This window comes from Syngnathus acus, chromosome 12 (assembly GCF_901709675.1).
Source record: "Syngnathus acus chromosome 12, fSynAcu1.2, whole genome shotgun sequence".
NCBI lineage: Eukaryota > Metazoa > Chordata > Actinopteri > Syngnathiformes > Syngnathidae > Syngnathus > Syngnathus acus.
In genome coordinates, this window is record NC_051097.1 from 2590368 (window position 1) to 2607206 (window position 16839).

The 16839-nt window shown below is 36.7% G+C and overlaps 2 protein-coding genes across 2 annotated transcripts; both read left to right on the forward strand.

Annotated features, from left to right (window-relative positions):
- Positions 1-2436: 2436 nt before the first annotated feature.
- On the forward strand, positions 2437-6775 carry tdgf1 (teratocarcinoma-derived growth factor 1). Its single transcript, XM_037265550.1, has 6 exons — positions 2437-2819; positions 2934-2989; positions 3609-3797; positions 4441-4555; positions 5519-5628; positions 6042-6775. The coding sequence occupies exons 1-6, from the start codon at positions 2806-2808 to the stop codon at positions 6143-6145; spliced, it is 588 nt and encodes a 195-aa protein (XP_037121445.1). The 5' UTR covers positions 2437-2805; the 3' UTR covers positions 6146-6775.
- Positions 6776-10894: 4119 nt separating this feature from the next.
- On the forward strand, positions 10895-13871 carry LOC119131464 (protein FAM240C). The gene is made up of 2 exons (XM_037265920.1): positions 10895-11016; positions 13464-13871. Exons 1-2 carry the CDS (start codon positions 10895-10897, stop codon positions 13591-13593), a joined length of 252 nt encoding a protein of 83 aa, XP_037121815.1. The 3' UTR covers positions 13594-13871.
- Positions 13872-16839: the final 2968 nt, after the last annotated feature.

The following is a 16839-nucleotide window of genomic DNA, read 5'->3' on the forward strand; positions in this document are numbered from 1 at the left end:
TAATTTGGGCACGATTCCTCTCAACAAAGGCCTTTTGTTTGATAGATAAATATTCTTATATTTGTGGTGTGGTGCATTAGGAGTAATTATTTATTGAGAAGATTTTACTAATTTATGTATTAATTTATTTATTTTACTTATGCATATAATAGCTAATAGTAACCGTAATCAAAGTGAGAGGAACATTATCAATTATTTGTCAAGCAAGGGAAAATGTGATAATAATGGTGATAATGACAGTAGATAGGTAACGATTCAGTGCTTTTAAATATTAGTGAAATTAAGTCAATGTTTTGAAATATGTAATTTAATTTGTGTTGTAGTTATACAGACGAGTTTTTTTTTAGTTTCTAAATTTCCAGTACTTTAACATTTAATTGGAAATGTCTGTTTGTCCATTCTGCGGGGAAGACCAAATAGCAATAACAGAGGATGAGGTCTAAAGAGCAAGCCTAGGTTTTCTGAGCACCCAAAAATATTATGTGCACTCCTTGACTCTCATGACTCTCAGAAGTCACGCAAAAGTACATGCAGCGGTAACCCCCATGGTGCATTTCTCTTTGTCTTCATATATCCTCTCGCCTTTCATTTGTTGCTACTGGCTTATCTTTCAGATGGAGATTTCCCGGACTTTTCAGATGAGCTTTGCCTTCATGCCGCTGGTCCTCCTGCTGTGTATTAGCATGAGATCAGACTGCATTGTGATGCTGCACAGATTACAAAATACCCATTTCCACCTCTGATTGTCCCCTCAATGGTCAGTTAGTGTGTGTGTGCGTGTGTGCGTGTGGGTGTTTGGGGAGTGGATATAGGAAAGGAAAGCACGCTGAAATGAGGATACAAATATTACATTCAGAATATAAGCGAATTCGAAAAATCATAATCTTTTAATATTAATTAGAAGGTAATATATCTAAAACATTTCTGTTGCTTGGTTCTAAAAGAGAACGGGACAATGGTCGATGTTTCTTACCCAGTAACAGATGAAATCCATCCTCCTGTAACCCTGGCATTGGATCAGCGGTCCAAGAACTGAAAAGATGAAAATTTGTTCTGATATCACATCTGAGATCACGTAATCAGAAGAACTGTAAGTTACAGAACAAAGTTTTTGTCAGTCTTTTCAAGCAAATGATGTGTACTAAATATGTTTTTGTAATTGTCGTAACCTGATTTATGATTTATGTCACACTTGTTTGGTAGAATTTTGTGATGTTATCATCGTGCATGATTAAAAGACTGCAAGTCAACATGTTGAGTAAGATTTAAAAAAGTATTTCATATTATTTCACATTAATGTAATTTGTTAAAAAAATGCATGGATACAATAGATTTTTATGTAGCACTTTCACAACAGCTGTCGTCGTAACAGACCTAGAAGAAAATTAAGTTACAGTCACATTATTGAAGAGGTGAATTGCAATTACAAGATTTTTCAAATTCATTCAGATCTAGTTTTCGATGAACTGAATTAAAACAAACGTGTAACGAATTTATAGATACTTTATAGGGGTGAATTGCAATTACACTTTTTTGCAAACTCATCCAGATCTAGTTTTTGATTAACTGAATCAAAACAAACATGTAACAAATTTATAGATACTTGAAATCCAAACAATAGTTATCTGCCATAGAATGAGTCTCATACAATAGCACATTTGAATATACCGAGTCTGCTATATTGATTTAAAAAAAAAAAACAGTTTTCAGTCCTGGGGAATTGATTTTACCCACATCCAAATGTAATGATTTATGCTATTTATTTGAGCATAGGGTTGATGGCAGCAGTAATTAATCTATCAAATACTGTATTTGTGTAGGAAAAAATATGAAAATACTGTAAATGATACTCATTAATTTGATATTAAAAACACAATAAAGCACAAATGATTTCACAAAACAACTACAATGTGGCAACTTTCAGATCTAAACATATATATATCGGTTTCTTTACACAAGGGATAGAAACACGAGGGGAAGAAAATGAAGTGGCTACAGATGTGAAAAAGATTTGGATGTTGCAAAATGGGGTTTTCTGTGTGCAGAGAAAAGCTTGTTTCCTGGTGGTAGGCATGCTATTTAACATGTGAATGGCAGCATGGGGGGCGAGGGTCATATATATGTACATATGCATGAATTGGGAGGATGGGTACAAGCTTTCGACAAAAGCATCAACTCTGGTGAAGCTGCATGAAATGAATTGAAGAAACATTTGAACCTAAATTACATTGATTGCCTATCGCATCAACAAATTCATATCCGTGTAATATAGATGGGAGTTTTCCAAAGTTCAAAACGGAACCAGGATCAACTTTCGGTTCCGCACTTTCATGAGTTTCTGAGCTAGCGTTGTCGATTGGGCCAAAGCCATGACAGCTGGCGAGACGGCCGGTGGGCGGGACTTCCGTGAGCCACTCCACCTGGATGAGAGTCACCTGGGTCCGCAACGCACTAGTCTCACAAGACGTCTGACCGAGCGGAGACTGGAGGAGGACTTTTTTCTTCTTCTTCTCATTCTCCTAAATAAGAGGCAATTTTTATTTCACACAGTTCCAGGGTTGGATTAAAGACAATCCATTTGATCTCTGCCGGATGGGATTTTTTCCTACACGATTCAGAAACATTTGGATGCAAATTTATTTTGAGGTGGATTACGTGTGCTTTCTTTTAATCGGAAACCTTTTCTTTTTCATTTTATTTAAAAAAAAAAAAAAAAACTCATGTTTTTCAGCGCCTGCTGCGTTAGAAAACCAGAGCCTGAGAGTGGAAGGATTTTATTATTTTTTTTAATCCATAATACAAAAGATGCAACACGGCAGGTGAGCCTAAAAAAATGTCTAAAGAGAGGCAAATTGTTCTTGCGTGTGCTCTTGGGTGTGCCTATTCATTAATTTGTTTGTTGTTGTTTGTTTGTATTGTTTTTTTTCTTGTAGGATTGTGTTTTTCACGCTAGTATGTCTCGGTTCCTCTGCTGCTGTCATAGCTTCAGGTTAGTGTTATAGGCACACTATCCGTGGCATTCACTGTTTTTTGGAAGGTTATTTAGCCAGGATTTATTTATTTATTTATTTATTGATTGATTGATTGATTGATTGCCTGAACAGATCACACGAGTTTAACCACTGTATACATTATTTTATGTGTGAGCGCTTACATCTAGTTGCTTAATTGTATCACATCCTCTCGCAGTAACAAACTGCTGTCATGATTTGTTAACAAGCCTTTTCATATTTTAAAAAATTACAACTGTGATGTACTTTACATGACCAAGTCATTAACAGCAACAAAAAAAAACTCAAGTGGTAGAATAATGTTGGAATATGTCGTGGTCGTGCAGAGTCATGATGAAGCCTCCTGATAATTATAATCGATTATTCCCAAAAAAAGATAAAATCAGTCAGAATGACACTATTAAGTGACAGTAAATGAAATACTATTCAAATCAATGCATATACTGTAACCACTACAGAATGTGAAAATGTTAAAATATAATTACCTGATTTCTCTGCATAAAATCACTGGTTTGCTCTTACATTTTAATCCCCTATTTATGAAATGGTGATTGACATCCCCCCCCCCCCCCCCCATTAATTCTTACTACTTTTTAGGTTGTTTGGGAAATGAGTGCAATTTAGGCCAGACACCTCCATTTCCTCCGCTGTCCCCCTCTGAGGTCAAATCCCAGCAGCCCTCTCAAGATCCCCTTGATCAATTTACCCAGATTAATTCGCCAAACAATGGAGACCATAAACACCGTGATGCCAACGCCGTCATGCCTTTCATCGGCCTCACCAACAGTAAGTTTGTCCAAATAATTACTGTTTACACAGACGCCGAGGGCCAACCTGCCCACACATGGCACTATTTGTCGCTTGGACCATAGCAGACATGACCACGCCATTATAAAGGCAAGAATTTGTGTATTGTTGCTGTATTAATTAATAAAAGCAGACAATATTTTTACCCAACACTTTAGTATTCTCAAAAAAAATAATGTTTGAATAAAAATTGTGAAATAAAGACACTTCAGAATTTTACATAGGTCAAGGAAAATGAAACACACTGAAATTAACGTGTACTTATTTGTGCATACAGTCTTGGTGGGAACACAGTCTAGTTAGTTTTAGTGTATTTTTGCTATTTTCAATTGTTTGTTCAGACTCTTTGTGTTTGTCTGCTGACGTAAAGCAGATGCACCCCAAGAATGTGTGTGGTTAATGGATTACGTCGCGCACGCACAGAGACCAGGACTCAATCTGAGATCTGGTGATTGACCAGGACCAACGTTTTAATTGAAAACTCAAATTGAGCACATATTTCCCTAAATCCTGGTTCTTTAGATGGGTTAGTCGGTGTACCAAAAAAAAAAAAGCACACAAACATCTCAGCTTCATCTTTCCACTGCAGTATGAGTTCATTTTATTTCCTTTTGTTTTCTAGCTGCTGAGCAGAGCCGAAGCTGCTGTAAGAATGGAGGGACCTGTATTCTGGGCAGTTTCTGTGCCTGTCCTCCATTCTTTACTGGTCGGAGCTGCGAGTACAACCAGCGTATCAGGTAATGTAAAGAAAAAAAACCCACCCACAATCAACAGAACTACTACTACAAACACATTTTCTTTCACCTTCTAAAAGACCAACAATGGGATACTTTAGCCTAAATGTTCGTCGTATGGGTCATTTTCTTACAAAATTTGATCAATAATGGTAAAGACAGTAAACACGCGACAATAAAACAGCTACATGTGTGAATCCTATTTTGGAAAAGTTGAAGGCAATTTAAAATTTTAGACATTCATAGCAAAGCCAATTGACAGAGCAAATGGTGCCAGCCCACCGAAATATATTTCTTGCAAAACAGTAAAGACAAAAATGCATCATGGTAAAGAGCTTCATAGCAACTGTGATCCAAAATGGTCGCCTCATCCTGACACTTCAGCTCATATTGCCTCTGGTGTACTGTAACAATATCATAGAGCTTTCCCACAGTAAAGATGTCCTTGTGTTAGTAATCAGGAAAAAGCAATATGAGAAGCAGCTTATATCAGAAAATCACATCAAATATATTAATTATATCAAAAAAGTAGCCTCTTCAGAAAACATGTTACTGTAACGATATTTTGGTGTTTGAAAATATTCCTTGAATATTTCCTTCCTAACTCCCAATCAATACTCATGTGTAAAATTATATATATGTTTTCTTTAACATTATTGATCATATTACTCTGAAAATGACCCTTATTCATTGGCTTTACCGGTATTAGATATTTGTAGTCAATCATATGAATTTGTCTTCCAGGTAAAACGGTGACTTTATTATGTCCACTTTTCTGACACTATGCAACAATATAGTAATTCTTTTACTGTCATATTTTATGCAAATACTCTCAGTTCTACATCTTCCTACATTTACATCTACCAAACTAAGGTGTGTTAATGTTTCTTACATGCCTTGCATTTGGATCTCCAACACATATGTGGCCAGGCAGTGTTTAATGTATTTTTTTTTTCTTTTCTGCAGGCACTGCGGTCTGATTCCACATGGTGAATGGGTGCGGAAGGGCTGCTCATACTGTCGTTGCGGTTTCGGTTTTCTGCACTGTTTCCCCCACGTCTTCCACAAAGACTGCGGTAGGGATGCCATGTTTAATGCTTGAACATCACACATTTAGTCTTCATGGGAGGCAGGCTTATTAGTTTTCAAAGCACAGAACTACTAATGAAGTGCTTTTCCTGTGTTTGTCTGTGGCCGAAACAAAGGTGTGGCTGCCGCATAAATACACAGTCGTTAGACGACGTTTAAATCTTCCCAATTTGCATCCCACAAGAAGGCCACGAGGTTTCTCCATCCTTTGTAAACAGTCTCGTGCATGGCTGCAGAATGCGCTCCCTGGTTTGCCACCCAAGGCCTCTTAAAAAAAAAACCACTACATGACCTACGTACATACTTAGGCTACTGAGTTTATTGATATACGTACATACTAAACAAACCCTTAGCTATTGTGTTATGTGTGTTCTGAATTGTCTGTTTATATGGTTTCTAGATGACTCTGAGGAAGTGCAGTGGTATCATTCGTCTGCTGTCAGGACACTTCAGAATAGCTGTATATTGAGTCTGACACTGCTTCTACTGTTTCTCCTCCTATGATGAATATATATTTTTAAGGCAGGAAAAAAACAATACATCTCCAAAGATAGTCTGAGCTCCAAAAGTATATATTTATTTTATTCAAATGAAATGTTTCATAGAAGATACTGTAGATATGTCTCTGGGGGAAAAAATGAAAGCCAGACGTTGTTCTTCATGAGCGAACTCTTTCAAACCCCGATGAGTAGCCATAAAGTTGAGCGACTGGTGTGCTTTATGGCCTATGGAGATGCTTGATGATGCTGACACTCTTTTTCAGCAGTGATTGCTATGTGACTACATTAAACAAAAAACATGTTATGAAATGTTCGTCACTCTCGGACTTCAACATTGAACAAGCATGGTTTATTTCCACACATCCAACCACAAACCACCCCTATTTATTCATGTTATTTCTGTGTCTTGGAAACAACTGTACATAAAAGCTTCATAAAAATATAAGTTTTGGAGGGTATTTTTATTTTTGAGGCTACTGTTTCATGAAGGATTGTGGCTTCTGTTTGCACAAGGGATGAGTTGATGTGACACTTTATCCAGGGAATATAACAGGGTATAAACTTGTATGCACGGTTTATTAAATTTGTTACAAAAGCATGGTTTTTGGTTTTAATGTATATGAATGAGTGTAAATATTTCTGTACATATGCACATTTTTCATCAAACTAGTCTCCATATACTAGGCATATCTGAAGTTCTAAATGTTATTCAAATGCTCTAGTATCCTATAAACTACAATTAAGAATCAATAAAATTTTCTCAAAATTCTTGATATAAAGAATTTTCTAGAAAAAAAAATAGGATGCTAAATTTTTCATTTAATGACTCATGCCGTACAGTTGTTTTCATCTTTCTTGCCAGAAAATATACGTTTTAACTAGTAACTTAGTAATTGTCACTTTTTATTTCAAACCTTACATTTCAAGCTCTTTCCCCTTGCAACTGTCCCTTCCTCCTTCTCTTATCTTGTTATTTTCAGTGACAAGTCTCTTATCTCCAGTTTGGTGATGAGGCTTGAATCTCTGTTGCCTTCTTATCTTAAACACGCACATCAGTTGTTGCTCTGCTTGTTGGCATGCTCAGTCTTATCGTTATTTCAATAATGATGAATAAATGCAAAAGGTCAATTGCGACCCACTTTAATGTGAATTTTAAATACACCATCCGTTCCATTAGAGTTGCACAATTAATTTTGTGACTATAGAGATCTCGAGGAGTCGAACTAGTATACAAGAGAGGTGACGTACAACCTGGACAGGGCAAATAAAGACAAGCACACATTCACACTCACATTCACACCTATGGATAATTAAGACTCTTCAATTAACTTGTCTATTTTGGAAAATAGAAAGAAGTCCGAGTATCAGGAGTAAGGGCGAGGAGAACATGCAAATTGAACTGAGTTTCAAGTCTGGGTTCTCAGAATTGCGGTGCAGACGTACTAACGACTAGTGGTGTCCAACTACAAGTTAATAATAGTTAATAATTCAAATTTGTCGGTCATAGTGCCAAACCAATAAAAAAATAACCAGCTTGCACCCAGTCTCGGATAACAATAGGACGTGAGGTCTTTTGTGCAGAAGCAGTTATTTTTAACATCATAATCTCCTGGTAATATGACTGTAATCCTTCTTTTGTTATCCACCCTTTCAGGCCAAGAGAGCAGTGTCACCAAGAATGAAGTGTGATTTAAACCTAAAGATCCTATTAGAACTCCTGACAGGGTTTTCATCGTCGTGGTTCACAGAAGATCTCCACTGAAATGTTCTGAGCAAGATTGGATATTCTAAAATGTATTTGGATTTGTTGAAGCGAGAATTTAAGAAGCAAGACGACAAACTGTGAAAGACCCCCAACCACCATTGCTTCCCACTGGTGGATTAAAGCCTTTGTCTGTTGGTATCGGAATGTCACAATTGTCTTTTGATAAGGGTAACAGGATTGGAGAAGATTTAGGAGAGGGAGCATTGATAATTTGATCAGTGGTGGATGTGTGTATTTTTTTATTTGGGTGACCTCAAGCATCAACTAAAGAAGATGTGAAAGAAGCAAGGAATTTTCTATTTGGATCCAATGACTTTAGGGACATCCATATGTGCATCGAGTATGTCCTACAGCTCAATTTTCTCTCTCAATGAAGCTATTATGGTTCATCTTGGGAGCATGCAGTTGAAAACATAGAAATAAAAGCAAAAGAGCAAATGAAATGGTCGGAAAAATTAACTAGAGGTTTATAACTAAACAAATGAAACTGAAAGGGCTCATCTGTGCAGTTTCCATATTCCAATTTCACACACAGTATCTGCTTGTAAATATCTCCCTCCTGTGGGGGAATCTGACCACAATTTGAAACCTCTAACAAGCTGCTGGTGGAAGAGCAAGGCGGCCAAAACAAGGACTCTGACAACTGATAGCGTCCCTGGCATTTGCTTTAGCCTTTTTCACCACCATATACTCTCAAACAACTTTTAAATTTAGCAGTTGTTTTCTAATTTGTTTACATAACACCATGGCAAGCACTCATTATCAAAATAAACCAAAACTATTTGGTAATGTGAAATATCCAAGAGCTACGAAAAGTATTTTACGTACATTATTAAACTAAAATCATAATAATGTCTGGTTTATGACACCTGCTATAATTTGTCATTTATTCATAAGGTCGATGAAATATCCATATAAGCAGGGTCACACAGAACTTTGGTGATGAGTTAGTTATTTGTGCTCATAATGTCAGTACACTTTAGAAATATTGAAAAAATATAGACACTATAGACATGTTTTTTGTGAATTTTGATACAATTATATACTTTTCAACAGTTTTTATTTAATTTTAACATATACTACAAGCAACTTATTAAAATAATATGATTTACTGCTTTATTAATAAAATACATTAAATTAATCTTTAACACAATTGAAGTTAGCATATTGGAGTAGCTCTCAAAAAACCCCTTTGAAGAACAAATTGTGTATTGTTCCAGTCCCAATTTGGGACTGGACAATACGTTTTCGGACAGTGGTTCCTAATCCCAACGCAATGTGTCCTGCATGTACTACAATAGATTATAGTGCGCAAGGGAGTTTCTGGTATGGCACAAGCGTGTGAGGCTGAGCTCAACTGAACTGAAACTATATGTATCAATTCATGAAGAGATTCATTTCCACTGTTCATGTGCACCTGCGCACCGCCTATGTTCACCGTTGTATATAATATCTTGTTTTTACAGGATTATTTGAAGGTTAACATTTATATTCCCACAATGTTGTGTATGTTATATGGTCTGTGTTTTATTGTTGCATCATAGAATTTGACATTATAATCCACTGCGGAATTGCCCATGCCTTCCACACATATCCCAGTCCTGTCAGCTGGTTTAATCCCGGCCGTGAAGTTTGTGTTGTGGTGCTGATCAGCTGCTAGGATGGATGTGACTATCCGTCAGTGCAGTGGGTGACATGATATTAAAGTTTTGCAATGCCTTCCGTCTGACTGCGGTTGAGGGATTTTGGCCGCAACCACGACAAAACGCTTTGAAAACACGTACACACACCTGTTCAAGCTGCTATTAACAAACCTAGTAATCATCCAATAAATGGGAAGAGACATTTTAGCAGATACAAATGAAGGCACATGTAATTCATCTAACATTTGAAATACGTAGCTAGAAAACCAATTAATTTTAACAAGGTTTCTTCAGCTTAACTAATCTTGTGCACGTGTGCAATATTTTTATGTATATATGTAGTATGTATGTACGTACGTATGTAAATGCCATGCATTTTTATTTTCTTGTATTTTTTTTATATTATCACGTTTAGCACGGGTGGGAGTTGGGGACAGCCCACATCTACTGCACAGATCTACTTCCGCATTATCAAGTAGTGATGAATAATGAAGCTTTAAATTTCTTAAATTCATTTATTTAGACCAGCAGTGCTATGTAGAGGAGTCAAAAAATACAACTGGTTCTTGAAACAAATATGAAGCTTCATTTTTCCATCACTAATGTCAAGACTGCGATACGTGTGACGAGCGTGCTGTGCTTAAAGAAGCTGCTTAGATTGGTTATGATTGAAGTCATCTGCAAATATTTTCCACAATGGTGCAACCCTCCTCTCAGATTTGCCATCCTAAGAAATTACCAACATTTTCTGTGTGTGTGTGTGTTTGTTGGCCAAAATTTGTTCAAGATGATGCAAAACGCAACAATTCTTTCATTTATATTTACAATCAAGCAATGCTAATACCACAAACTACAAACCTTTTCATCATGTACTTCTTGCCTTGTAGTTTTCAATGACAATAATGACATTGATGCATGAGACAGTCTGGGAAAAATGTGTTACATTCAACCGTGTGATATGATGAGCAAATGATTCAGCAGAACCTTTCTCGGCCTGGTAGCGAATGATAAGCGAGACAATGTAACCAAAAGGTGAAGAGGAGGGGAGGAGTTAAAAGAGCAGATAAAAAGACAAGAATAGAGAAGCATACAGTTGGAGATATGAGTCACAAAAAAGAACAGAAAAGGTTGAGAGAAGATGAATAGTGAGAATTATGACAATGGTGTGTGGAGAAAGGAAGAGTCTCACTCCTTGGAAAGCACGAGTAAGTATTTTAACCAGCTAATTCAGAATTTAAAGGACTATAGCTGCAACTTAGTGGATAGTCAAAAATAAGTCATATAAGATGAACAGATGTAAAGTAATATCTCCACGCCACCCAAATTTACATGCTACTGCCAAGTGATGAACGCGGCTCGGATCCATGACAAACAGAAGGTGAAGTTCTTCTGGGAGCGGAGAATCAACCAGCACATCCAGCAGATGGTTGAGGAGGAGCGCCGCGGGAAGAGCAGTGCTTTGGCAAGGTCAACATTACCTTTTGATTAAGTCATACTCAAATGTGTCCATAACTGATAAGTGCTAGATCAATTGGAGATCTGTGTCAAAGAATATGCTTTGACAAAGTGAATAAGTGCTTTCTTATAAAACATTGCAATCATAGGTATTGTTTTGATTATTGTGGAATATTTCTGCGATGTTGCTTTGGCATTAACACTGAGAGATTTTTCTAATTACTTGGTTTGACTCGCTTATTTATCTACACCACTAGGGTACTGCAGCAGTAACACATCTAATGAAATGTCAGTTTCTAAAATACATTTAATAGACACTATGTTTGGTGCATTTGCACATTATAATCTCCTTTTATGAGGCTAATAATGATACGTGTGACACTGTCAGAAAACTTTATTCTAATATGTTAAGAATGTTTACCATTGTGGTCTTAATTTTCAGTGTTGTAAAACAGTGTTGTCTCAAATTGCCTTTTCTTGCTAGAATAACAGAAGAGAAATAATATTGGAAATAATTATGATTATTATCTGATTATTGTAAGCATTCTAATTGTGCTGGTGTGGAAAGAAGCAGCTGATGAGTGTTTTCATAAATGGATGTATCAATAGTCCAATGTTTCATTGGTTATGTGTTTTATAAATCTTTCACAAGATTTTATGTCATGTTAGTAGTAGAAAAATAAGCAATATACTTATTTATTTGAAGTCGGAAAATAAGCAATAAACTTATTTTCTAGCTTCACAGCTCGAATAGTTTCATAAATTGTCTTCGTGATGTTTACCGCTCCGTCTGTCTGTCAGCACATAGTAGCCTGGGAATGTTGATTAGGGGCGCCTGGCGATACATTTGAATCCCCCAGATCAGTGTGTATATTCGAGGACAGATGAGTAGAACGATAAAGATTAAGTGAGACGTAATGGTGCCTGATGACAGATCCTCGATGGCACAACACAGTGTTGTACTGACCTTTTTTTTTACAATCTAATTGTGCCTGACAGCAGTAACCTCAGATCAAGTTGCAGTAGATGCCTGCACGATTAATCTTAGCCAAAACCCAAGAGGTATGGTCTTGTGCTGGACTTAGTTGTGCCATCATTCTTCTCCTTAGAAACAATAAATGAATGACTTTTGACTCTCCACACACCCTACACACGGTATTCGATATTATACATAAATGTTGTGTGTGCGCGTGCGAAAACATTCAAAAGTGGAATGATTCAGTTCGGTTCGATTCAATGGCATACTGGCGTGTGTGTATGTGTATGTGTATGCGTGTGTGTATGCGTGTGTATGTGCGTGTGTGTGTTGTGCATTAGGGGCGAATCTCTCAAATAAAGGGCGATTAAATACGTATCTCAATACGAGGTACAATACAATTAAAGGATGTATTAGTACAGACGCATCCCATTTTTAAACTCAAAAAATGTTCTATACAAATTTGTTGTTGCACTATGTTATATATGCATATATGCATATGTATATATGTTTATATATATATATATATATATAGTTATATATTATGTATATATTACTTTATTTATGTATGTATATATATATACACTGAGTTGTTTACTTGCCTACCATGACAGCGTCACCCATCTATAAATTGCTATCATTTGTAGTTTGAATTTAAAACAAAACTATAAATATACAGTACCGTTATACCAATTCAAAAGAAAGTAAATTTCAGTTTGAGTTGTCAGATGCAGAGTTTTAAATTATAATGACTGATCACTTGGGTGCGATGCAGATTCTCTTTATGGCTCTTTAGATTGAGCCAATGAAATAACAAATATTTTGTTATTTTTATAGCTTAATAATTCAGCCTACAGAACATGGATGGACATATATATATATATATATATATATATATAGTGCAACAACAAATTTGAATAGAAAATGTATATATATATAATATATATATAATATATATTATATATATATATATAGTTTTAGTTATAGTAGTATAGATATATAGTTTTGTTTTAAATTCAAAGTACAAATGATAGCAATTTATAGATGGGTGACGCTGTCATGGTAGGCAAGTAAACAACTCAGTCACACAACTGATGAAACTGGATCAAGCAAGTGCATGCTCACATCTTGCAGAAGGATACTTAGGAGTTGATTTAAACTCATGTAAAACAAATGATGCTTTACATCAAATATATATATATATTTTTGCAGCTCTCTACTCTCCAACCCATTGTCACCACATCTTTTGTTTGTTTTCAAGGCAGCAATGAGTCAAATCAATCTCTGTAGAAAAGTGAGCTGGCAAAGTGCAACGAAATCGCACACATAAGCGGCTAAGCTAGTTCATGCCGCACCACCGCCAGTTGGCCATTTCCAATTGCAGGTTTATTGTTAACCAGTGTATGGCCATGTTGACCGAGTCCTACTGGCAAGATTTTCTGAAGTCTTTGTGTTAACCAGGCCTCTTTTCCAATATCTCTAGGCTGAGGGTGCAGTGGTTGGTCAAGTTGGATCGGAGGAATGAGCACCAACAAGGATTTTTGGAGGAGAGAATCAGGCGATCTCAGAATGCCCAGCAGCGGCTCACAGGGCGTGAGTCTCCTTCGCCATGATACTCAAAGATTGAGATGCAACAAAAAACTAAAACTTTGAAATAATGAAAATGTCTTGTCTATCGTCTTGTCTATTTATAGCAATGAAAACCATATTGATGCCAAGTATGTCAAAGAGGAAATAAATCTTACCACAATTTGTATCATGATATTATTTAGACGTTTTGTCATAACATTTTGTACACTGCATTGTGGGCTGATAAACATGTTAGCAATTAGGTGGTATTTGATTTTTTTCAGGGTGTTAAGAAGCATGATACACTACTTGGATGAGCTCCTAAGATATTACAGTCTTGTACATTATTCACGAATAAAAAAACAATTATAAACAGAACTGGGTTCATCTTTAATCATCAATTCACAATCATCACAGTACACTGTAATGTTTTAAATGTTTAAATGCTTGAGAACATATACATTGAGGAAGTGTCTGGAAAGCTGCCATTCTCTTCTTTGTGCTTCCCTCAGCTTTTGACTGATAATAGCAGTTGAAATAGAACCGCAGTAAACATTGTTTACTCACTTTTGGGAGCAAGAGTCTGCAGCAGCGATAACAAAAAGTGCTGGCAAGTAAACAAACAAATATTTATTGTTTGGTTAAAAAAATCAAATAGTGTGCATCAGTTATCTGTGAGTGGACCCCCAAAATATACATGCAGACTGAGGTTCATCACAGGCACTTGTCAAATCGCCACTGGAGGTCAGCATTGCATTAAATTGGTCTACAATTGAAAAGTAAACATCGGAGAAGTCTGAAGAAGCCTGGTCAAACTTGAAAAGTATACAACTTTTAAGAAGATGGAGGATTATTTCCACTACCTCAGCACCAAAGCAATTTCTCTACACCTGATAAAAAGACAATTTGTGCTATTCATCCATTTTCTGGAAGACTTTTCCTCTTCAGAGCACACAAACTGGAGCCTATCATTATCAGTCAATAATAGGAGTGAGAAATACACTCAAAGCAACTATACACGTTCACACCTACTGGCAATTTAGAATCTTCAATGCACCACATATTTATGTCTTTGGAAAATGAAATATGCAATTATTATTTCTATCTATTAATAATTTCATAATTACATTTTAGGGGTAGAATTGAATGATGTACAAATTTAGCAGAGGTGCGCAGCATCACAAGATGTTTAAGGCAAGAAAAAAAAAGGTCAATAACATGGTATTATATCAACAACATGCCCCTTCAGAAGTGATTGATTAGGTAGTGTGGGATTTCTAAAATTGGCCCTATCTCTGTATACCCTATTAGAAATAAGGGCGAGAGCAAGTGTGCCATACTGGTTCTCTGATGTCATGCTTTGTCAGTATACTTCTAAAATTAGAGTTGTGACATTACATACCCAAAGCTTGACTGTAAATGTATTTTTTTGTTGTATAGGTATTTACAATGTATCTTCTTACACAAGTTCCAGTTATAGTCACAATGTACATGCAATGTTAAAGCTGTGAATGTGTTCCCATTGACTGCCAGTGTATGCTGTGCTATATATTACTGCGTGTACCAATGCTTTGTCATAGTCTGGTTATCTGCTTGATTGACCTGGAGCAAATTTCCAAGTTCCTATTAGAGTTGCCTTCATACTATCAAATTATTGGACTTCAATTAAAGAGTTTTTACCTTTTCTGGGGCCAAAAGAGCATGCAATTGCCACACAGAAAGGCTAAACACGATTACTCTTTCTCTATGGCAACGGTGCAAGTGCTGCAGCAAATCAAAATGCCTTCAAGAATTGCAGGATTCATAGTGCAGAACCAGTCCAATTCTGCCTAGTTTTAAAATGGCAGATGTCAGTTAGCCCTGCTCTCACAATGTTGTTACCTTGGCAACTTGCTGCTCCACACTACAGAAACAGGGAAATTGGCCAGGAACTCGACAGACATCGTTCTACCTCCAGACACAAATTAAGAAAATTATTCTGAAGACAGTTGTCCTTTTTCTTATTATACTAAAATTATTTTGTTGACTTTACAATTCGGTCAACAGTGAAGTGAATTGAATGACTGCAGCAGCTTACAGAAGTGTTTGTCACAAATGTGCAATGTTTTTTTAATACAGCTTTTATCTAATTATGCATTCTGATATCCTCAACCAAGTAAAATAAGCAAAATGTGGAGAGAGAGAGAGAGAGAGAGACATTGAGAGAGCGACCGAGAGAGAGAGACCCACAGTGAGCGAAAGAGAGAGGGAGCGAGAGAGAGAGAGAGAGAGAGAGAGAGAGAGAGAGAGAGAGAGAGAGAGAGAGAGAGAGAGAGAGAGAGAGAGAGAGACCAGTCTTCGAGCCAGCAGCTGGGTCCCAGCTGATGCTAATAAACAGATGTCAGTAGCTATAAATAGGAAATTAGCAAGGTCTGTCTTTAGGTATGTCTGTTGTATTTTATCTCCAGCATGATTTGAGCTATAATCTCATTGTATGTGAACTTAAAAGAATAATAATTAAATAAAACCCGCAACAATACGTCGGCAAAATGAAGGCATTTTTATTTTGACCGCTAGAGAGCGGCAACACACAGTTAAACCAACAAACGATAAATTGAGCGCAAGTTAGCTCGTGGTCAATAATGTGTGATGTTTCTTCTCCATATTTTAGGTTGAAATGCCTATTTTGAAATCGTTTTCCACAACACTGAGACCCTTTATTAAAATACAATACAATGTGGGGGATTGTTTCCAGGCTTTATTTCCTCCAACAGACAATGACCTTGTACATTCATAAAGTTCCTTCTGTAAATTATGATTTGCGCATACCCATGACCTCAACCGAACCCGTATTATCAATGAGCATCAGGGTCGGACCTCACTTGTGTTCTTGTGGCAGAATGAGAACAAGCCAACAGCAAGGTAAAGTCTGTTACAGCAGCAGAAAATAATACCCAAACAATAAAAATCACCCAAAGTTTGGGTTGTATAGATTTCAGTACAGCTAAATGTCTCCCTCCGACTAAACAAATTAGCTATTCCGTTGTAAAAAAAAAAAAAACTACACCCAAACATTATAGAAAGGCGGCACGGTGGCCTAGTCCGTCAAAAAAAAAAACATACCCAAGCATTGGTTTGCACATTCACCTCACAGTTCAGAGGGTGTGGGTTTGATTCCACCTCTGGCCCTCCCTGTGTGGAGTTTGCATGTTCTCCCCGTGCCTGCGTGGGTTTTGCCCAGTAACTCCGATCTCCTCCCACATCCCAAAAACATGCATGGTTGGCTGATTGAGCACAAATTGCCCGTAGGT